This window comes from Molothrus ater, chromosome 4 (assembly GCF_012460135.2).
Source record: "Molothrus ater isolate BHLD 08-10-18 breed brown headed cowbird chromosome 4, BPBGC_Mater_1.1, whole genome shotgun sequence".
Classification (NCBI taxonomy): Eukaryota; Metazoa; Chordata; class Aves; order Passeriformes; family Icteridae; genus Molothrus; species Molothrus ater.
The window spans coordinates 57452744-57475741 of record NC_050481.2 but is presented as its reverse complement, the minus strand read 5'-3'; the positions used below and the strand labels follow the sequence as shown (position 1 = coordinate 57475741).

Genomic DNA, 22998 nt, shown 5'->3' with positions numbered 1-22998 from the left:
AGAAACCTCACCTCTAGCTTCTTTCCATTAGTTCCTCCTCTCTCTTTCTAGGCACAGTGGTGTGGCTCCAGCTAAGTCTTAGGACAATAATGGCATAAGCCTACTTAAGACTCATCATTCACTCTTCCATTGTTTTCTGGGGAGTCTTCTCATCCTACAGCCAGCCAGAAGAATCTTGTTGCCCACCTCAAATCCCTACTGCAAGCACTTGAATACCTCCTAATATTTGACAAAAAAATGTATTGTTCACACTTTGTTATGCACAACAGCACCGAGAATTTTTATATTTGCTGATGAGTCCAAAGCAATTCAAAAGTTAATTTATACCAGTTTCAGATCTCTTGTTCTCAAAGTTTTTCAAGCATAATAATGAAAACAAATAAACCACAAGGATAAGGAGAAATATCAAAGCTTGGACTCAAATATATTTATGTGTTACAGCTGCTATGTTCCCATCAAGTGTTTGGCTCATTCTAATCTGACATTTCAGTCCTGTCTGCCTGTGCTTCAGATTAAACAGTTTGTGGTCTCTTGTATCAGTAGAAAATAATTGTCCTTTTACAAGGTAAGCTAGGATGCCAGCAGTGAACTGTGGGAGCTGAAGAACTAGCAAATATTTAATTCTGCTGCCAGTGCCATACAGAAACAGGTACCCTGCACAGCTCATAGCTTGAATCCTACCATCTTTGCATAGTTCACATTCTTGGTAGAAGTTGGAAGCTCCCACACCCAGAGTCAAAGTCCTTTCAGTCCTCCCTGCTGCAAAAGTAAAAGTCAGATGTAGCAAAGATTTTTAATCAGGGTAAAGAAATTCACTCTGTGCAGCTCTTCTGAGAGATGTCTCTGCAACAAAACAAGGGAGAACCAAACATAAGGTAGTTAAGCAAGATCTTTTTTATTTAAATGAACTGGGAATATTTTCTCAAATTAAAAATAGAAACTTTTAAAAATCTGCAATTCTGAACATTACATATACACATATGCTACATACTGTCAATTAGAAATGTTTCCATTTATGACATAAAAATGAAAAATTTAAGGTTATTCCGGATTAGAGACTGGTATAATTTTTCAGCATTTCTTTAAAATTATAATAATGATGTACAGGATTATCACTACTTCAAGACAATGAACCCTGTTTGAAACTAAGTTAACAATACTGATAGATGAAGAGATACTATTTTAGATTGAAATATTGACTACTTCACCTGCCAGAAGGTTTTACACTGGTAACAGTTTTGGCCTTGTTGATAAAGTCTACTGTTAACTAATTCAGCCATTCAACCATATGCCTAAATTCAGTGAAATAACTCTAACAGTACAAATGTTAACTCCAATTGCTAAACAGATTTGAATTTCAATGTTGTAAATCACAGCATAGTATTATTTAGCAAAAATACTACCACTGCCTCCAAAAGAGCCACAGTGATACTATTAAGGACATTACAGAAATGGGTGTGAAAGAAGAAAAGGAAGATAGAGAATGTAAAGCATTCCAAAAATCGCCAACATAGGACATCCCTCATGCTCTTTTTGAGTACTACTGAACTCTAGAAAGCTTAGCTTTTTCACTATATTATGCATCCCACATATCCCCAACCCTCCCACCCAAAGTTTAAAATCAAACTTCTCCAAAAAGTCCCTTTCAGGTCTATACAGCAAAACCCACTAAATATTAAATAATTAAGAAAAAAAGAAAAGAGAGAGAAAACAAAACTGACAAAACTGCAACTGAGCTTTTCAGACACACAAAGAGACACTGTGGACCCCATTACAATCCAAATTTAGTCCAATGTAGTCATTCAAGAGCACCAAATAGCAACACTGATCATGCTGGTAAATTCATTTGTGAAGAGTATTATACAATATTAAAATCTTAACTAAACACTTAGAAGTTTTAAGAAAAATGTATATACAAAAGTCTCTGGTATACAAAATGTATTTTTATGTAAACGTGTATGTACTGTATTTAACACAAATCAACAATTTAAGATAAGAACTTGAACAATTTTAAGAGAATTGCTAGGCAAAGGCTGTTAATCTAATTAATTTATATACTGTGATGTAAGGTAGAAAGCCCAGTGTAAAAAAGTAAAAAACCAAAAAAACGTTTTAATCCAAGCCTTGAACAGTGGTATTTGAGAGGCAGTGCCCTGATCACAAAATAGTCTGTACAGTAGTTTATGGCATAACATTCAATAGTACATTTGGGATTTACAGTACAGCTGACATAAAACAAGTGGCTCAGGATCTGTCAGATGAATGGAAACACCAACACCCTTGGAAGAACAATGATGTACTACTCCCATAGAAGAGTCTTGAGCCTCATTTATATAGCCTGGAAATAATAACAAAAAAACAATTCAGGAAAAAATTTATAAAGACCGAATTTCTAACTAATTTAAACACAATGAAGGGATAGATTTTAATACAAACATCAATATGACTGAATAACTTTTCTTGGTTTTAGACCTCACAGCATACTCCTGTTGCAGCAATCAGAGCAGCCTTCCTAAAATAGTAAAGTAGTACTAGGTCTAGAATTGAGTTTATTACTTACCCCTCAACATTTCCAGTATGTGTTACCACTGTTCCACAGAGCTACACGAGAAAAAGAAGAAAAAAAAGCATAAAATAAACCCATTATTTTGTTTTGTCCACAAATGCAACAGAAATACTGTGTCTAACTTAGATGAGACCAGCTCAGTTGGCCTAAGATAGTCTCAATGTTTTACTCATTTAATCAAGTATTTTTCAAACAAGAGGAAATAGATTCATGGTTTTGTCCACCAACCTTTCAGGTTATTTTTGTTTCATTGTAGAAATAAATACTTGGATTGCCTATTCAACACCCCTCTTTTGTGAATTTAATCCAGCCCCACATTTTGCTCTCACAAAAATGGTGGCCGCATTTGAGGTTATTTGTGTCTTTGACATGTGTATAAAAATACCTGTGTGAGACACATATACCTCATGTAGCTCTTACTTGTACTTAGATATCTTACTGTTATAAAAATATTTGCATCTCTTTTCAGCAAAATTATCCAGCTAATTTTGAAGGATCAAAAAGCCCAAGCCCAACCCTATGGCATTCCTTAAACCTGCAAAAGTATAGGTGGTGTACAGAGATCTAATCAAAGTAATGTCTTTCAAAGTATATCCAAAAGTAATTTGTAGGAAATGAGAAAAATCAAGGATAGCATAAAAGCAAAGAGTATGCTCAAATTTGATTTTATTCATATGGGAATGCCACGCTGAGAAATTCAAAGCATGTATGCCATAATTAGGAGTTTTTCAAATTACCTCAAATTAGCACATCAGAAGACAGCACTGTGTCAAACTAAATCTTTAAATTTTATCATTTTATCAAAATAAGTCAGGACTGAACTAGTGGATCTTTGTGTAAAAGATTATTTTATGCTAGTAATTTTTAGGTTGTTCAGCAACGCTGAATTAAACTATTTATCAAGGACTGAAATATTGTAAGAAAACATGCTATGAACCTCAAGAATATTAAAAGTCATATTAAAGATTGAAAGATCAGAAAAGGAATTCTAAGGCCTGGGAAATTATTAATTTTCTCTTGTGTAAAATCCTCAAAGTCCTTAAAACTGAGAGTCCTCCTGAGAGCCAGTGGAGAGTTTTTTGGACTTAAAACTCCTCATCAGTTAATCTGGGGAGTAAGAATCCTTAAGCTGCAGAACAGACCACAACAATTGTGATCATAAATATCAATAAAAATATCGTTATAGAAAGACTTCTTTCAGAAGGAGACATGAATGAAGATTTGGTCAGTAAGTAATTATTGTAAAATACACTCCTAAATAATAATAATAATAGCCATCCTCATTATCATAATCATCATCAGATGTAACCATGAACTCTGTCAAGACCCAAACTTCGAGCTCTCTCTATTCACCTGTTATTTAAAGCATAGTGGTATCTTCTCTATAAATACTCAACCTATACATTCAGTCATGAAGTTGCAAAGGCAGGCACAGTGAGCTACAGATTTCAATCATAAATTTAAACTGTTCTTAAGCAACTTGCAAATTTTGCAAAACCAAATAAGAAGTTGTGGGATATAGAGTATTACCCCCTGGAAACTGAGTCTTACAACTAGCTCATGTTTTACAGCACAGAAGCTGCAGAGGCAGAAAATAACCCCAACATCCTCCTTTTTTTGAACATAACCTGAGCTTCTTCTACATTCTAGTCCTATCCATGCACAAACACCCATTTTCTATGTTCATGCTTCCTGCATACCTGGAACACTTGCCTTTTACACAGGAAATCTCACCATTTAAAAATAAAACTACTCAGGATGCATTTCCATCCTATCACTTTCATATGCTATCAGAGCATTTTAATAGGTTTGTCAATTTAGGACCAACCACTGTGCTGACTAAATACCTGATTACATGGATTTTAAGATCAAATTTACCAATTACTTTGTTAAATTGCAGGAAAGTACTTCTATACCTGGTGTTATGTAAAGAATATTTGAGAAATATACATTATACAGCATTTGCTATAGTGAAAAATGATGCAAAAAAACCCCCAGAGAATTAAGAGATTCACTTTAAAGCATGGAGAAAATTGGAAATGTGATTAAAAGAGAAACTGAAGTAAGGACACATGAAGGCATGCAGTTTCAGACTTGGTTTACCTTGTAAAAACAGGATTGTGTATACCATATAAATGCTCTTTATGATAACCATTTTTACCATTTTCCGTACTGTAATAAAATAAATACACCAAGAAAGACCATGTTAACTACAAGATGCACTATGTACAATATGGCTTCTGAGACATGTACATGGATGATGGTATTATATGCAAAGATAAACTGTGTCTGTACAATAGAATATAACTTTTTCTTTGTAACATTCAATAGTTGTGGTATTATTATAACTTTAGAGTTTATAGTATTTTTATATTCTCCAAAAATCAATTAATAATTTTTCTATTCTTGTTGAGTGCGAGACTCTAATATAATCTATCAAGTCTGGAGAAACAGAACACGTTACCTCTTTTGAAGTAACAAGTTACATTAAAAATATAAACCCTCCCATATTAATAAAATAATTTCAATAAATATCAGCAAAAGTCTTACATTTTCATGGGTATATTTTTGAAACTAAAGAATACAGAAAAGGAGGAGTAATTAACTAGACTCTAATAAGTGAGTAATTTCAGCTGTACATGCCTGTTTTCTGCTCTACTGACTCGTGAATGTGCAATGAAAAACAACCACTGTGAAATGGGAGAAATGCAGTGCACAGGCTAACTGAACAATGAGCAAAACAAGGAGTAGAAAAGAAAACAGTAAAAAAAACTGACAGGAAAATACGTAAGAATAGTTATCATAAAGTAAAATGCCAAGTCCCTGAGACAGAGGAACTGCAATTGAAAAAGGAAAGACTGGTTAGGAATAACTAAGACAGCAAGAAAGCAAATAATTAATTAAAGGAGACTACAAATCAGGCACAATTCACTTTAACAGGTTACTTAGCAAAGCTAATAACTTGCACATTTGGAACTTATTTATAAATGCTGCTCAGAAAGCTCTAAAGACCCCATTCTGGCATAAGATTCTCAAAGTCAGAGCCAGCACTATCTGCATTCATGGCAAGTCAAGGCTACCAAAGGCCACCTGCAGGAAGCACTTTGCAGGCACTGACCCAAACCTGCAGCATCACACATGAACGTGCAGTTCTAATCTGGCAGCACACGTTTAAGAATTACACAGCCTTCAACATGAAATACTAGAAAAAGCATTTTAATCCATTTGCCATTTAGTTTATATTTTGGAATATATACTTACTCATCATAAACATCCTCTGTATCCATCCTACGATAGTATTTAGAGAGTTTTACAGCAAAAATTATGGCAGGAATTAGAAACATTGAAGAGCCTCCCAAACCAAACCAGAAGGTATTCTGAAATAAAAGCAATAGAAAAATCAAGGAAAAAAGGTCAAGGAGAAAACTAATCAGTAAAGCACTGAACCCTTGCTTGATATTCTAACCATTGTTACCAAAAGAACACAGTAGACATTAGTTCTTGCAGTTTTTGTCAAAATATGAGTTTCCAGCACTTTCTTAAGGCACTCTATAACTTGCAAACTGCAGCCCAGTTTGTGTAACTAATTTCATTATTATACAGTTGAACTGAGTTATCACCTGGTGTTAAAATGATGATTTTTCAAATTTGATTTGTATTGGCTGGAGGCATTTTGACTTCCAAGTGACTCAGCTAAATTTTATTATCGGGGAAATCATGGTCCATCTCTCTCCAGAGGGGTAATGGCTCCACAAAGGAGAACAGAAGCTCTGTAATGTCTGAGCTAATCAATGAGTATAACATAGACTGGGAGGTTTTCATGGTTAAGCATTACCAAAATTAAACATTTCACAGTTGAGCATTATCAAGGCCAGAGCATGTTGGCTTGACTGATTAGATGTATTACTGGTAGTAATACATGTTTAGGATATATAGATTATATACATATAATATTAGGATATACAGATTAGGATCTGATTAAAGTGCCATAAAGCTAAGTAGTTTAGGAGGCCTTTTAGGTACCTTCCAGGCACAAGGTGTCTTCTTTCCAAGTCCTTTTGGCAAGATGAAAAAGCCAGGATTTCCCTTCTATCCTGCTACAAGTCATGCTCAATGTCTCCAACATGCAGAAATTAATCAAGATCTGTCTGCTACAAATCTAGTAATAAAAACTAATTCAGGTTTTCTAGATTTCAGGCAAGATACCTGAAAAAGTTTTCCCTTGCTATTTTCTACTTACTTCTTGCCCACACCTTACCCTTGTAAGTTAGCAACGGTTCCAAATGAAGCGTCCTATCTTTATGCTTTTCCATTTTCCATTTCAATGTGTTTCAGAAGCAATTAATGTTACAGAATTCTTGCTAATAGAAGCTTAAGTTTACTGAAAATCCAGAAAGTCCAGCACTGGTTTGTCTTTAGACTTGATCCAGATCAGAACATTCTCCTTGTATAACTTTTTGTGTGATACTTTATTATCTTACTTTGGAATAGTCGAGCCAGAATAATTAAACACAGATGTATGTTGAAAGAATTTTCCCCTTGATGCCCCATTCTGAGTAAAAAATGTTTCTTACCACAGAATCAGCTATATAGCTGCATAAAAAAATATCAACTGCTGTATCTATCACATTGGCAATAGGCTTGCATGCTGCTACTTCCATTGATATCTGAAAAAAAATTAAATTACAGTTTTAAATATCTAACAGAATAAAATAATCTCTAAAGTTTCTTAAGTTATAGCGTACTAAATTGTTATGTTTTACCCTATCGAAATTCAAAATAAATAACAGTAGGATACGCTATCAACTGAAAGTCTTTTAAACATCAGCTAACTTTCTCAAGGGCTGCAGCTGAAGAGAGAAAAATAAAACAAGATGCTAACGACATCAATTTGAACTATGCAGGGTCAGGTTGAGCAAAGTACTGGCAAAAATGGTAGATGATTTCAGGCTAGCCCTGAAAATGATACTGTTAAATTTGCACTTCATTCCAACCAACACAACTCATCATTTCCATTCTGTAATGCAACAAAACTATAGGAAACTGATTTTCCCATTCACAGTAAGTACAAATGTATTAAAACCTGAAACGCTAAAACACACTATCAAAATAACATCGTTATTATTGATTTTATTACTAATACTGTTTAGCTTTCTTATCTTTAAACACAGCTTCTCTCAATAAAGTAAATGCTCCTTACCGACTCCTTGACCCACTCAGTGTACTGCTCAAAGTAGCCAATTATGGTATCCATGTACTTTTTTGTCTCCTAGGACCAGATCAAAGAGAGCAAAAGCAAATTAACCTCTATCTCTGTGACATCATAAATGAATATACTTTCATTAAATAGAGCTTACCTGGACAATAACTTGAGAAGCATTGTTATTTATGAGATCCTGGGCAGCATTAACAGCGCTAATGACATTTTTCACCTTAACCTGGACAGGAAGAGATGGTGTTTAATATAAACAAATCCCCTTCAGGCTGTTGCAATGGCTCTATGGCCACTGCCAGGAACCTACTCTCTTGACAAACCAGTGCCACTGTCTTGTCAAAACCTGACAAAAAAATGCAATTACAGACAGAACATGAGCCTGCCTAAGGCTTGCCTTGTTCTGGAAAAGGATGAGCCAGTGGTTATGATGTGGTATCTTTTCCTGGAACCTACATAACTAATTTATATACTAGGATAGGTTTTATCTTCCACTCTCCTTCCTTAAATCATTGTCTGTATATACAGTACAGACACACAAAGAGCACAGGAAGAAAACAGTGGGCCATGTACCATCACAACAACTCTTGAAGACTGAAGTAGGATTCTGTACAGCCAGAATATACCTCTAATCAACTACCTGAAGGACTGAGATATTTTTTCACACTCTCATAAATTCTCTCACAGAACACACACAAAGGACAGTGTGTGTTACAGAGCCTGAAAATGTAGAGATGTTTCTTAAATATACTTATACTTAAATAAACATCATCCCTTTCTTATAAATACCTTACATCATGGCTTCTTCCCTCCTCACCCAGTTTCAAATGACAGATTCTAACAGATACCTAGCTGCTCTGCTGCTGTGGATGGGTGAAAACTGTAAAGAGAAGCACTAAAGTGGGTATGGCCCATAAAGCTGTTGAGGCTATGACTGTGCTACTAGGATGGCTGTATTCTTGCTACCAGAGCCAAGGCAGGCTGGTGGCTGAAAGCTTTCCTTCCAGGAGAGCAATCATCCTGCTGCTCACTCTGGCAGAGTGAAGCCAGCTGGTCTCACTGTGGTGCAGGCACTACTGAGAGGGGAAATGTGAGCTGCCCTGGAAAAGCCTCTCTACAGATCCAGGATCTCAGAGCAAGGCTGGTGGTGCAGAAGCAGGAACATAACGAGTAAAAGCTAAAGAAACAGACCCCAGTGGGAGCTGGGCATGGAACAAAAGCTGGTTAAGGATGTGAATCACATAGTTCTCTTATGTCAGTTTTACTTTTGCATTGTGTTTTGTGGTTGTTCCCCTCAGGTTTTTCTTGCGAGGATTCCAGAAAAGAAATCCCTACATTCTGAGGAAAACAAATAACACACTATACAGACTGGCACTGAAGCCTATTTCATCACCTGACAGTTCAGATTACAATGCATACTCCCAAAACAATCCCAATTTTTTTTTTCCTTTACACAGGAGGGAGATCCAAATCCTTATTACTTCCTCATTGCATTACAATCTCTTGCAATACTGAAACAGCTAGAAATAGAAGAAAACTGTGCTGAAAATATATGCCCTGCATATGCAGCAGAAAGATTTAAAACATAAAAACGTTCCTGTTGCCATGAAGAAAAGCTTACCATAAGTTCAGATGATGTCCTCTTCAGTAACCTAATGCTCTGATTTAAAGTGCTCTATTGGAAAGGAGGGAAGAAAAAAGCTTCAAGTACTTATTACAGGTAAGAGCCCACCTGTTTTAACCTTATGTTCATGCTTTGATCTTCTACAGATTATTTTGTTATTAGTATTACATATCCCATTGTATACAACAGTAACAACAGCTGCATTAAAATGAATACATTGTGGGTTTAATCATTGAATCAGTACTTCACCAACCAACTCACCAACTGATTTAACTAAAGTTAGACGCAATAAATTAGGACTGGAGGGAAGATGGAACAGTTAAACTCAGACCCAAATGTTCAGAGAATTCTATATTGTGCAATTTCTGGAAAAAGCACTTACCCTAGCTTTAACATATTTCTTGACAGTCAGTTTTGTAAAAGAAAAAAGAGATGAGAATAATTAGGAGTTAATTAGGAAAGAACAGCATAGAATCAGCGTGGACCAGAAGATCTAGTATTTTTCTGTAAGTGATACACACAATATCAGATGTTACGATAAACTAAAAGTCTTCATGATATGTGGAAGAAAAAGCAACACCTAACATGCAGGAGAGTGACAGCTTGACACTTCACAAGACTGTGTCAAAATCAGGCAGAAGCAGCTCTTTTGCATCTTTCACAGCATCAATAAAAGACTTTGGCTCTACATACTACTCCCAGGAGTTTCCAATTCCAATACTGTTAGGCGATTGCTAACCCCAAGAAATAAAGTGTCAAAGTGATAATGGCTTTTATTACTGAAGACCACTGACAAGCAAAAAGGAAAACAAGTGATTATGGGGGTTTTAGGGTTAAGAGTTTTGTAAGGTTCTCCCCCGCTTCTTCTTCTATTCATATATAATCACAAATAGCTATAGAAAAAAGTGGGGAAAAGGCCATTATTTTAGACAGCATTATAAAACAGCAGCCTTTTAAGAAAGAAAACTTACTAACTTATTAAACACATACTTTAGCCAGATTACACCTCACTGACACAACCTGTGCTTACAGAAGTCTAGCTTTCTAACCTCTTGAAGATATTTAGAGATTTGCATTTTCTACAAGTATGTTTCAGTATTGCTTTAATGATTTACCATAGCTTGCTCCAGTGGAACAACTTGCTGGTTATGAATCATTCGAATGTTGTTTGCATGTCCTTTTAAGGCGTTTTCCAGGGCTCCTTTTGGCTGCAAAAAATGCAATTATGCACTATTGTTCAATAATCTCAAAGCTTTCCAACAAAGCAAAAAACAATGAAAGTTACACATCCACTGCAGAACAGCTCATGCTAAAAATGGGGTATGACAAACTGAGTTCCTCAACACAAGGAGAGTGGAAAAAAAAAATAAATCACTGTATTAATAATTCAAACCTCAGCAAGCAAACCAGATATACTACCTTGCTTATCTGGATATAACAATATCAAGACAGATTTAACTGAAGAGAATTTTCACATGATGCACTAAGTAATTTTAAATGCAGAAGAGTGAGTACATCTCCCTTGCACTCACCACAGACTTGACTGCAAGAACCCCACAGCACTGCACCCCAGCTGGGACAAGCATCTCCCAGTCATGGGTACTTGCTTTTGGTTTGGAAATGTGGACATCATCCTGAGGCACCCTCTGCTTTGACAGGGGCACAGAATTTAAAGTATTTTCAGCCAGTCACTTGGAAAGGCACCTGTGAAGGGTATTTCCTATTTTTGTGGCTCCTACCTTTCTTTCAGTCAGATGTGAGTTTCTGCTCTGATTTTCATGTCCAAATGCTTGTCTGGAGCTCATGCCCATTACCAAATACTGTATAATTTGGTTTTACTCTCAGATATAAATTTATTTTCCATTTCCTTTTGGTGGCAAAACCATTTGGTTCCCTGCATACACACTGCTAACTCCATTTTTGGATGGGTAACAATGGCAGACCTCAGTCCCCAGAGATGTGTTTGCTTCCTGTGAAGTGTTCATGTGAGCACTCAGCTGGGTCACTGAGCAGTTTCAGGATGCTTCATCTCCTGTACTGAGTGAATTCATTTACCTAACACCACATATTGGTTCTGTTGCTTCCTCCTCCATACCCTGACCCCTTGGCTTAATCCAGGTTTTATTCCATTTGCTACTTTCAGTCTAAAAAGCTACGTTCAATTTTGTGTCAGGTGCCAAAAGATGCAAACTAGACACTCAAAGTCAATTAATTCCTTAAGTTTTTAGGGGTTTTTTGATTGGTTCTAAGAGCTATCACTAGTAACAAATTAAGAACATAAAATATTGGAAACCAGTACAATTTTTTAAAATAACCAAACTTTTATAATACATTGTATTATTGGAGTTTTGGCCTCTTTTTAAAAAACATCTCAGAGATTACACGAAATAGCAGCTAAAGGAAGAAATAAAAACATCCACTGTAACAGTGAACACATTTACTTATTTACACAATTCTTCTTTATATGAAGAAATTACTCTGTCTGATCTATTCTTAATTCTGATGCTTCCTTAAGACTCTTCTACAAAAAACAGTGAAAGCAACCTACCAGCACAATACACTTTCCTTTATGGAACTATGTTTGAAGAACCTCAGCTCTCACTTAAACCCAGAGCTGTCTAACCTTGACATGAGTGTATGTATGTGTGGCAGGAAAACCCTTCACCCAACAAAAAAAACAGCAACAAGTATGACTGAATGATGCAAGACAGAGCGAACACACCAGAGCCTGCCCTAGTGCCATGCTCCTTGAGGAGGGGTGGATATCTGACATATTCCAAACAAGGTGGTCTCAACTCTGATCATCCCTCAGTGATCCAAGCAATTGCACATGTGCAACATAACTCTTCCTCCTGCACTGAAGTGCAGGAAATCTGTCTTGGGCTCATCCAAACCATGACCCTCATTCTGAAAAGTGAGTATGACCTGACGTGGACATGCATAACAAACAGATCAACTGAACAGTCACTGTCAACATGGATCTGTGCCACTTGCAGATTCATTTGTGGGCAATGTTGTAGCAATACCCTCTGACCATTGTCCTGCATTCAAAAGCCCTTCAGATAAGACAGTTTCTTTTGTGCAATTGCCCTCCACAATGGAGCTCCAGTTCTCATTACAAACTGCCACAGTATTAATTTTGCATCTAACCAATTTTTCCTCCAACTGGGAATCTAAAATGTAATAGGAAATACTGAAATGAAGCATTCCCCTCACTGCTCAAGCAAAGAGTGGAATTTAAGAAAATACATTTACAAAGCATAAAAGAATACACAAAAATCAATAACTAGCAACATGTAAAATACAGCTCATAGGGCAACACTGCTCTTCAATATTTTTCCTTACGTGACATTGCACCACGTGAGTAAATGTTTGAAGTACAAAAATTCTCCCATGTAAAGTTTACCTTGCTATGTATTTATACTTACTTGGTATATAAATTATATATTTTATGTGTTATTATATTGCTGAATTGGACTTACCAGCTGGTCTGCTCTCGCTTCTAAATCATTAGCAAATGACAGAAGATCAACCTTGGTAACACTTTTATTGATCTGAAACAAGATGTGAGCAGTAAGAAAAGGAGTATGGTGTTATTGTATTTACAGGCAGTTTGCATTTAACTATATCACCTATTCTGTCTACTCTATTTTTTACTTTATTAACTTCTTAAGTGCTTTTTTCCTCAACTTGTATGAACTCCCAAAACATGGTGTTTCACACATAAGCAGACTTTGCTGTTTTGCCCACTGGTAAACAAACATTTTATTGTATGTCTTGTCCCAGTCATGTCTGTAGTTGAATAGAGTCTCACCTCTGTCAAATATGCTGAAAAGTCTATCCCATCTATTCCTGAAGAGCTGAAATTCAGAAGATTCTCCTTCCCAATTTCATCCAGCAGAATGATTTTGCTGAGGTTTATCTGAATGTGTTCAATTTTAAGTGCTACATCTTCTGTATACTGAAAGAGAAACAAAAGAAAGTACAAAAGTAGTTTGCAACCAGAACATATTTTTTATAGCCCCCATCCAAAGTATCCTGTGCTTTTGCTGACTCCTCATTTTCATGAAGAAGCACACATTGATTTTTTGCTCACATCAGTTTAATTCAATGAAATTGAATAGAATCTACTAGGCCATGTTCTAACCTGCCTTTGTCTCTTTCATACCAACAGATTACTTGCCTTCCATTCTGTTTTAACTAACATCCCTCCAGGAAATGTTATCCTTTAAGAATGTTAAGTTCTACCCCTGAGCCTCAGTAAGGAAACCTAGAGAAGTCAGTATATCTCAGTTGTGGCCAGGACAGACACACTTTGCCACAAGACTGGATGAGACTCCTCTAAATACTATTTTACCCCAACTACTTCCAACCCAACCAGAATAATTCTTAGAACCAAGATATATATAATATCCTGGATCAACATAAACCTGACTGGAATCAGAGACTAACACACCCACACAGGTGTTTATATAAAAAGAAAACTGTCACTGAACACCATAGGCAGTCTTTTGGAAGATAGACTTCAACCTTCCACACAAATTTCAAAATTAAACCAAACATTATTATCAGCACATAAAAAAAGCACATCAGAAAATCTTCCCTGGCCCACTGAGACTGGTAAAAAATATCTTTATTTGTAAATCAACTTCTTTCCTTCAGATTAGCTTGGGCAGCTCTTGCCTCCCTGTAGGATGTTCTGTTTGTAAAAACCAAAATCCCATAAAAACCCAGACATGGTATATGGTGTTTCAAGAGTCAATATCCTTCAGAATCATGCACTCATTCAGAGTTTCTTTACTTACCATACTAATATTTAGAAGCTCATTGATATTAAACAGATGTTCTAGGTGAAGGGAAGTATAAATTCCTTTGTTTTCCTTGCAATCACTGAAAGAATACAAATACACAGATCAGTCTAAAAACCACATTGAGGACCAAGTATAAACAGAATGATTAACAATGTCTTCTTATTCTAAGAAAATCAGCCCTTTAGAAAACAAAATACTGATTATATTTTTGAAGCTCAGTCAGTAGGAGAAGTGATTAACAATTTCTGAAAGATACAAAGTATTTTATCAATTAGCTTGACTAATATTGTCATACAGTAGTATGCTGACTATCTCTAGTAACTCATACATAGGAAAAATGGGTTTTGCTTGAGAATCACTAGAATGTTTCTGGAATCACTAGAATGTTCTGATCACTAGAATGTTTCTGGAACATGTGCAATATTTTGATGTGCCCGAAATAGAAAGCATAAAAGATACCACAAAACCAGTATGTATAAATTGAATTAAATAAAAAGAAATTAAATATTAACTGAATTAAATCTTAATCATAACTCTAATACCTGTACACTTTCTCAAAAGTCAAGTTAACATTCGGATTTTTAAAGATGATGCCAGCAAGATAGTTTTTCCAGTGCTTATTTAGTAAGTAAGGTGTATCCAAAACCTAGAAGACAAAATTCAGTAATGTTACTATAATTCCAAGTTTCTTTATGTATTTATTCATATGTGGTCTTTTAACACATAACCACATCTAAGCATATCACCCACTAAGGAAAATACAAGCAAAACCAGTGAATTCAAACTCTTTGGAGTATAAAGTGAATATTAAAGCTCCCCATTACCAAGGAACAACTGAATCAGAAAAATCTGTCTCCAAAGGAAGACAAGCATGCAGTATTAACACTGCAAAGCAAATTAAACCAAGAAAGGATGAATGTCTCTATTTGGTTTGTAAGGAGGAAGTAAAACCAGATCCAAATTCACTTGAAGTGTCCTATCAAAATTATATGCCCTACAGAACAAGGACAAGAACTCTGGGATTCATGGGGATTAATTGTTTAATAACATGAATAACCTCACCTTGAATAAATTTTTATCTTCAAAGGGCTCACAGACCAATTTTTCTACATTTCCACCCGTGACAAAAGTGAGCACCACTACAATCATCAGCACCCAGGAGAAAAGAAAACTGAATCCAACACCACTGAAAAAGAAGTTTAATAAGTTTTTGCTTTATAAGAATACATTGTGTATACATATATATACATACTTGGGGCAACAGTGAAGCTAACACTTAGCACCTATAAAAGAAATATGAAAACTGATTGATGGTTGAAATAGTTCTGTTTTCCAAATATGCTCTTGCCCTCTGAAACATCTTAAATGCTTCAGCCCTGTAAAGTCTTCAGCTAAAATGCATTTGAAACCTAACATTAGCATTGAGCATGCAAACTGTTTTAAAAATTACATTTAAGGGAAAAAATACCATACAATTTTCCTTTTTAAATTCAACTCTCTTGTGCTCTCAAAAAAGTTTTAGACTTTCAGATGCAATCTTCTCCTGCACCCAGTAGAAATGACATTAAACCATTCCTAGGCACTTTTCAACCTAAAACCTCCAGAAACACTCTCAGAAGGGCAAGTGTTTCTTGTCTCCTTACATGGCTTTTTTTGAAACTTTGAACAAATGTTCCAAGTTTACTAGAAAGTTATGAATTCCCTCAGTTTTTGCATTTTCCAAAGGGACTTGCACAGAAATTCACTGGCCACAGCACTTGCCTTATAATGGTAAATTCAGAGGTTTTATCCTTCAGCTGTGATCCTCAATGAAAGAAAAACTCCAAATCCCCAAGTCCCTCAATCTAAGTGTGTGAGATCAATATTTATTTCTATTCTCAGCACATGCACCTAAGTAACAAACCAAATTTTTTTCATATCTACATCTTTCAAAAACTCAACCAAACCAACTTTCTACCCTTACTTTCTTTTTCCCTGGTAAGTAAAACTTACGCCATAAGAAAGTTTCCTCCAGTGTTGGAGATACAGCCTCTGGTTGTTGGAGAAGCATGTTTATCATACCCACACGTGCCACACAGCAATCCGAGGTAGTAAAAGACCAGAATCAGGACCAACATGCAGCACAGAATGAGACAACCCAGCCACCTAAGGAATAAAAGATAAAGTTCTGTTGTCATCTTATTGTAGGGGTTCCATACTGTTGTCTCCTTATCGCAAAAGTTTCAGACCTTCTTGGTGTTTCTCATAGGCAGCTCCTCAGGGCACTGCCTCTTTCTTCTTCACAAAGCAGCCAACTGACTCCAGCTCCCTTCCCAACCAGCCACCCCACTCTTTTATAGCACTCTTCTTCTCACTGGTTACAGCTGTGGCCTGTTAAAGTCAGGCCTGCTCCTAATCTTTGATAATTGGCACAGCTGCAACTCCTTACAGGTAAGATTACTTTTTACACTATCTTTATTTTCTTATATTCTATCCTCCTACAAAGTTTTTGGTTATTTTCACATGAAGAACACATTGGAGACCTTCAGGAGACATGATGCAATACTATATTTGCAAATGTCCCATTCATGATTCTGTTTGAGCAACCAGTGTCAGCAAAGATACACAGATTTGCTACACTAGCATGTATTTGGGGCCAGCCTGTTTTGATAGGCACTGGATTGCAGACAGCTGCTACTGAAGGACTGGGGAACACAGCACAGGAACAAGGTGTTCCCCAGGTAATGCAGGTGAACTGGACTGAAGCGTCAAAGCGCTCCAAGTGGAGCAAACAATTACTCAAAGCAGATGTTCATCAGCAATTTATTAATGAATAAATGGAGAAATTTATGAATGTGGACTGGCCATTGGTCATGAAGTACATAGTTGCTCTTACTGTGAGGCTTACTAACAATTTTGCACACTGTGTTAGATTGTAGTTGTAAATAAATATATTTAAGGCTGTAAAAACCTAGGCTTTATGTTTCTGTCCTGGACTGCTTTCAATGTATGGAACAGTTAATGGAACTTGACCAGGAGAAAAATCTTGGATAAGAAATGAACTTTCATTTTTATTAATTACATCACATAACAATTCTATGTGTCCAGGTATTTGGAGCATATCCATTTATTCACACATTACATATCTACCCTTTCATACTCTCCCAGTGCCCTCTGCACTTCTTCTTCCCTTCTGTTGTCACTTCTTCAGCTTTTATTTTTTAAGTTCCCTTTTCTCTTCCCTGTATTTTTGTAGAGAAAAATCTGTAGAAGAATTATTGCAATGAACATGCACAGCCAATAAAAAGAAAACTATGAATGCTGACAGGCATATTTATAAAAGGATACCTATTAAGAACTACAAATAATGCACCTGTAATTAAGAAAAGAATAGATAGAAAGTAATTTGGGCAGCTACAGGCTTATTGGTTTCATTTGTAATTGAAGTACTGTTAGGTTAGGTTTAACAAACCAGGTATTTAAGTGCCATATAGATGAGATCTATTCTCCTGTAGCAGAATAAAACAATATATTTGATTAAATGTAGTATGAGCTTCAATGAAACTATCAATAAATTTGTCAAATTAAGGCTCACCACAAAAGCTGTCAGATAAGAAATGGGCTAAAGGTAAGATTCTAAGCAAGGTTCTAAAAGTTCAGTTTTCTGTTCACTTTTATTTATCAATGCATTAAACCCAGCAACACACATTCTGTAGCATTGAAACCAATTATGGCACAAACACAGAAACAAATATTGATTAGAAAGTCAAGCAAAGTATCAAACAAAATGTAGGGAGAATTTAATGAGCTAAAATGGACAGAAATGGCTAAATCTGGACAGAGACAGATAGTATGAAAATGAAAAGTTTTACAAGTCAAAATATGAAGTTACTCAACTGTAAGAAACACAAAAGTCTCAAGAAGTATGTTTTTCTCAAGGTAAAATCAACCACAAAGACCACTAGGGACAAGCACAGGTGTGAAGCAGAAACCTTCCTACTCCTGCTCTGCAGTACAAAAGGTGCAGTAACAATGGATTGGCTCCAAGGCCTCTCTGGTCCTCTGCCCTCAGAATTCACTCATTCATTCCAACTCAATGGAAACAAGACCTAGATAAAAGGTCACCCTGGCATTATGAAATAATCAGTTCCTTTGGGAGTTGCGTCTTTGACATCCGCCTGTATCTATCCTTCCTGAAAAAGACCTGAAGGTCTACAGAGCAGAAACCACCTCTTGCTCTGTGGTGAAACAAGAGGTGGTTATTGATCCAGTTATTGATTATACAATCCAGTTATTGATTTTTGCTTTTATCAAAATGCCAGTACCAAACAACTGATTTATACATCTTTCTTTCACTGTGTTCATCATTACCCATTTACTTTCCTTTACAGAACATTAAAATAATACAAAGTATTAACAACAGCTAGCACTTCATTCCTGCCTTACTTTTTGTACATACCTGTAAAAATCATACTGCTCCACTAGTGGAAAATAATCTTGAACATATGCCTCACTCTGTGTAAGATGCACCATCAAATCTGCCAAAATCTTCTGAACAGGGAGCGCTCTTGTGAAGGTAGTAATATTTGAACCAATGGATTCCAGCACACTTTTGATGTCTAAAAGAACAAACATATTTCACTGTTACAGATCCTTAGAGGAAATTCACATTCCATTTATGCATTATAAAATGTTATTAAGCCATTTGCCACATGAAACAAGCAAGCCATGAAGACAAGTGTGAGGAAAACACAAGCAGGCAACAGAAGCATAAAGCTTTGAAATAGCACAATGGCATTTCAAAATGCACACTTTGCTTTAGCATTCAGTTTAATGGTTCAAGATGCAGACATTGAGCCAGAGATCTTCCTCCTTCCTCTCATTATAATTAACGTGTCACTTTTTATCTAGCCAACCTAAATCTTGCTTTTCATGCAATATTGCAAATGTCAACACTGAGCAAGACAATTAGCCACCAAGTTTACAAAGGAGAAGAACAGAATCTATTTAAACTCCATGTCTTGGGAATACAACACTGTGACAGAAATTGGACTGCCTATATTGAGAATCTATACTAGTTATTTTCAATCTTATTAAAAGAGATTACTCAAATGAACTCATTCCAATTAGTTAGCAACACTCCTGAGGTAACAATCCATTAAGCCATTTTCCCCTCAGATTATGACCTAAGATGCTACCCTCTACTTACAGTTTAGATAGACACTATTTAGATATACAAAGACATGATTAATTCACTTATTATATATATTGTCTCTGTGTAAAATGCAGTTTCTCTATGCTCTTCCCTTCCTTCAACTGGAAACGTACTTGAAAACGCAGGATGTGTAACTACAGGTTGTGATTTTGTGGTAGGCAATACTTCCTTCTTTCTCAAAACACAACTGGACAAGCCTCTGTCTGGTTTGATGATTACTCCTCAAATTCAATCATGTAATAAATCAGTTTTTTTAGAAGTTTACAGATAAATTCAATTTTTTCCTAGTAAACCTATTTATTTGCTTTTGTAACTCAAATTCAGTTTTTATACAAACAAAGCCCCAACAATTTATAAATAGATAAATTATGATGTTTTCTCTGTGTTTACACATCCCAGATATGGAAAATGAGTAAGTCTGCCCTGAATTTCCTAACAAAAAAATATAATATCAGTTTTAGAAAACTGGCTCATTATAGGCAAGTTCACACAGTACACTATGCTAAAATGTATACTGTGCTACATTTTGCCCTGGAGGGGAAGAAAACAAAACAAACCAGAAAAACTTACAAGGAACAGCTGTTTATATATAATGCAGAACAGGTCCACAATGCAAGAATAAAAATTAGAACAGATTAGTATACATTTGCTATACTGCCATACAGGTACAGGAAAAGAGCAAAAGTATAAAGCCTAAGTAACAAAACAACTGAGACACTATTTATAAATACGCCATCCTAAAGGTGTATTTGACTTTCACTTCACCATCTACCACATTTTAATTCAGCAGCAGGAGGGGGTCAGCTTTCCTAACATTACACTCCTAAATATGTCACAAACACATTGGTCAAGGAAAATTAGTTTTTCAACCAAATAAAGCATCAGTGTGAAGTGAGGATCACAAGATTTCTCATTACTTGATCAGTAAAAAGCCTAACAGATAAAACTCCTCAATAAAATACCACTAAAATATATTTTTAGATTTAATTTAGAGTCCTCATCATAACACAGTTGCTTTCTATGTTTTTTCCCTCTGGCACCAAATTTTAAAAAATTGCTAAATTTCACATTTTCATTTTTAATGATATTTGGCAAAAAAATCTATTACCAATAAAAGGAAACAAAAACATTAAACAAAGTGAAAAGATAGTTTGGCCTCACCTGATAATATGTTCCTGGTTTGATTCACTACCAAGTCTGGAGTATCATTAAATGCTGCATAACCCTAAGAAAAACAGGTGAAAAAATTATGCCATGTTTCTCCTTGTCAAATTTTTTGCAGGTTATTTTCCTTTTATTTAAGGATCAAAAGTATACACATACTAAAATGTATATGGTAATACTAGGAAAAATACGGTTTTATCACTGCATATTTGAAAAGGTAAAAGCAAAACTCTAAATATATTTCAGATATAGTGCGGTCTCCAGAATATTCCTTAGGCGGAAAAAATCTGTATTTAAATACACATGAATCAGTCACAGATCTCAAACTTTTCTGCCTGTCAGATCTTATAGCTCATCTAAAAGCCACAAACACAAACATATGAAGATTCACAAAGTGAAAGGAGTTAGTCTGTACCAGCTTGACACCTCCTGTTTCCAATCTGTGCCTTCCAAACACGAAATCCATATTGCAAGCAATGAAATCCAATTGCCTCTAAAGACATGGCAATGTCTTCTTGAGTGAGAAGGGGAGAGAAGGGTCCACACTTTGGGGACCAAGCTCAGCAGCTCAATTGGGCAGAAAGGAGAAACCACTGCAGTGGATACTTGAAGCCTTACTCCCTGGTAAGCCTGACCATGCAGAAGCAGGAAGGGGTCTCAACCCCTACACACAGCCTTTGGTTTCACAAAGTGCCTTCTAGTCCTAGCACATGTTTCCAGATTCCTAGATTTTTCAACCTCTCAAACTAAGCCATTCTTTCCCTAGGTGAAAATCATAGGTTTTTTGTGTAAAGTCTTGCAAAATTACTAATAGCCATTATACTTGGTCCATTGCACCAGATGTTAAATATGCACATAAGAATTTGAAATAAATATTTCAAGATAGCTGGAATACAATAAAACAATGGATTTTTTTTATTTCTTTAGTTTGAACCAAAAAGTAGAGAGCATTCTACAGGATCCACGTTTCTGTCTTTTCATTTTTTAAGGACTGTTCTTTCAAGCAGACAACTTGAGTAACATTTTAGATTTGTGTTATCCTGGAGATAAAAAGGACTGCATTCAAACTTTCAAGCATTAAATCCTGGCCAAACAATGAGAGATATTCAACCATGAAGCAGGTTGAGGTGGCAACAAAAGAATTCTGCTTGAGACACCAAGGGGAGTCAAGTGATACACATATCCCAGTTTATTCATTAAGAGTTTAAAAATCTGTCAAGAAACATACCTTTTGAACCAGACTAGAAAGGTCTATTTTAAGGACATCATTGATCTTTGCAAGTTGCAAGCTCACACCTGGCAACTGGGAAGGAAAAACATGTCTGAGTCATATTGAAGTAGCAGTTTTGCTAATTCAGTAAATACTTCAAAGTTAGGAGAGAGGGTAAAGAAACTAAAGTGATCTTCAGGAGAATCTTCCTAAACACTTGTGAAACTTTTGCTGTAGCAAAGCTTAACCCTCAGCATTTTTGGAAGGGCAGATTATTTCACTGCCCAGAGCACACTTTAACATAGCTGCTTGACACACATTTTATCCTTTTCTACACAGAAGATGAAAAGAGTGACTGGAATTACCTAGAAACACAGAAAAAGGGAAGGTCACTTATCACAAGTGACAGCACACACCAAGCCACTGAATGGCAGACATACTACTGGGCTTATTCTCACTTTGAGAGTCTGAAAAATATTATTAAAAGATCTTACCCCACTAAAATTGGCATTGATGTTCAGCTGAGCTAATGAATTCCTGATGATGTTGCAAGTTGAGGCAGCCTGAGCTGCATTGCACGCAGAGTCATTGAGGGTGTTGCTCAGGTGCATTTTAACATCTGTCAGGTTTGCATGAAGTCTCTCTGTTCCCTCCTGCAAAACCTCTACAGACACACTCACATTTTCTAGTGCTTCCTTTGTTTCTCTGATGGCTGCAAAGATGTGAATTAAAAAAAAAAAACCACTTGTTAGAAAGCAGCCTATAGGTACAGACATGAAGAGAAAGTGTACATGCATAAATCATATCATCATCTTAAAAATACTGATTTAATTACTGCCTCCTTCCCAGAAAAACCCTAGCACAGAAAATTCTAGCACAGAATATGTACTTATTGCATATAAAAATAAACCACTTATGCTCTTCTACAGAGAAAGTAATGTGCTCAGGTTACGTTTATTGGTATTTCATCCACTTCCCACTTTCCTACTGTTTCCCTACCTCTCCTTCCTCAGTGGTATCAGTAAAGAACTTTAACACGTGGTCATTAGAAACTAAAAGCCCATATCAATCAAATTGTATTCTCAGTATTTTCCTTATAATCCAACTCACAAATCATATGCCTGCAAGATGAAAGGTAAGGAGATCATGTTCCATCAGCCAAGCATTGGTGAGTGTTCCACAATGCCTGGCTTTAGATTCCATCCCAATCACACCAA

The 22998-nt window shown here is 36.0% G+C and overlaps 1 protein-coding gene across 10 annotated transcripts in view; it reads right to left on the bottom strand.

The window, feature by feature from the left end:
* Positions 1-871: 871 nt before the first annotated feature.
* PROM1 (prominin 1) overlaps positions 872-22998 on the bottom strand; it is a 62836-nt gene continuing 40709 nt past the window's right edge. For 4 of the 10 annotated variants that reach the window (XR_008508326.1, XR_004980094.2, XR_008508325.1 and 1 more), the window contains 20 exons: positions 22276-22493; positions 21800-21874; positions 20569-20632; positions 18652-18811; positions 16206-16358; positions 15276-15399; positions 14756-14859; positions 14208-14292; positions 13217-13363; positions 12885-12956; positions 10518-10610; positions 9785-9802; positions 9400-9453; positions 7924-8004; positions 7767-7835; positions 7141-7233; positions 5828-5943; positions 4670-5403; positions 2561-2601; positions 872-2338 (listed from right to left, as the gene is read on the bottom strand). Coding sequence is in view for 4 of the 10 variants with exons in the window: in XM_054514629.1 (XP_054370604.1) it covers positions 2583-2601; positions 4670-4738; positions 5828-5943; positions 7141-7233; positions 7767-7835; positions 7924-8004; positions 9400-9453; positions 10518-10610; positions 12885-12956; positions 13217-13363; positions 14208-14292; positions 14756-14859; positions 15276-15399; positions 16206-16358; positions 18652-18811; positions 20569-20632; positions 21800-21874; positions 22276-22493 (1796 nt within the window). In the remaining 6 variants the exon portion in view is untranslated. The remainder of the gene's footprint in view (positions 2339-2560; positions 2602-4669; positions 5404-5827; positions 5944-7140; positions 7234-7766; positions 7836-7923; positions 8005-9399; positions 9454-9784; positions 9803-10517; positions 10611-12884; positions 12957-13216; positions 13364-14207; positions 14293-14755; positions 14860-15275; positions 15400-16205; positions 16359-18651; positions 18812-20568; positions 20633-21799; positions 21875-22275; positions 22494-22998) is intronic. The other 6 variants (XR_004980096.2, XR_004980098.2, XM_036382034.1 and 3 more) reach the window with 4 other exon arrangements.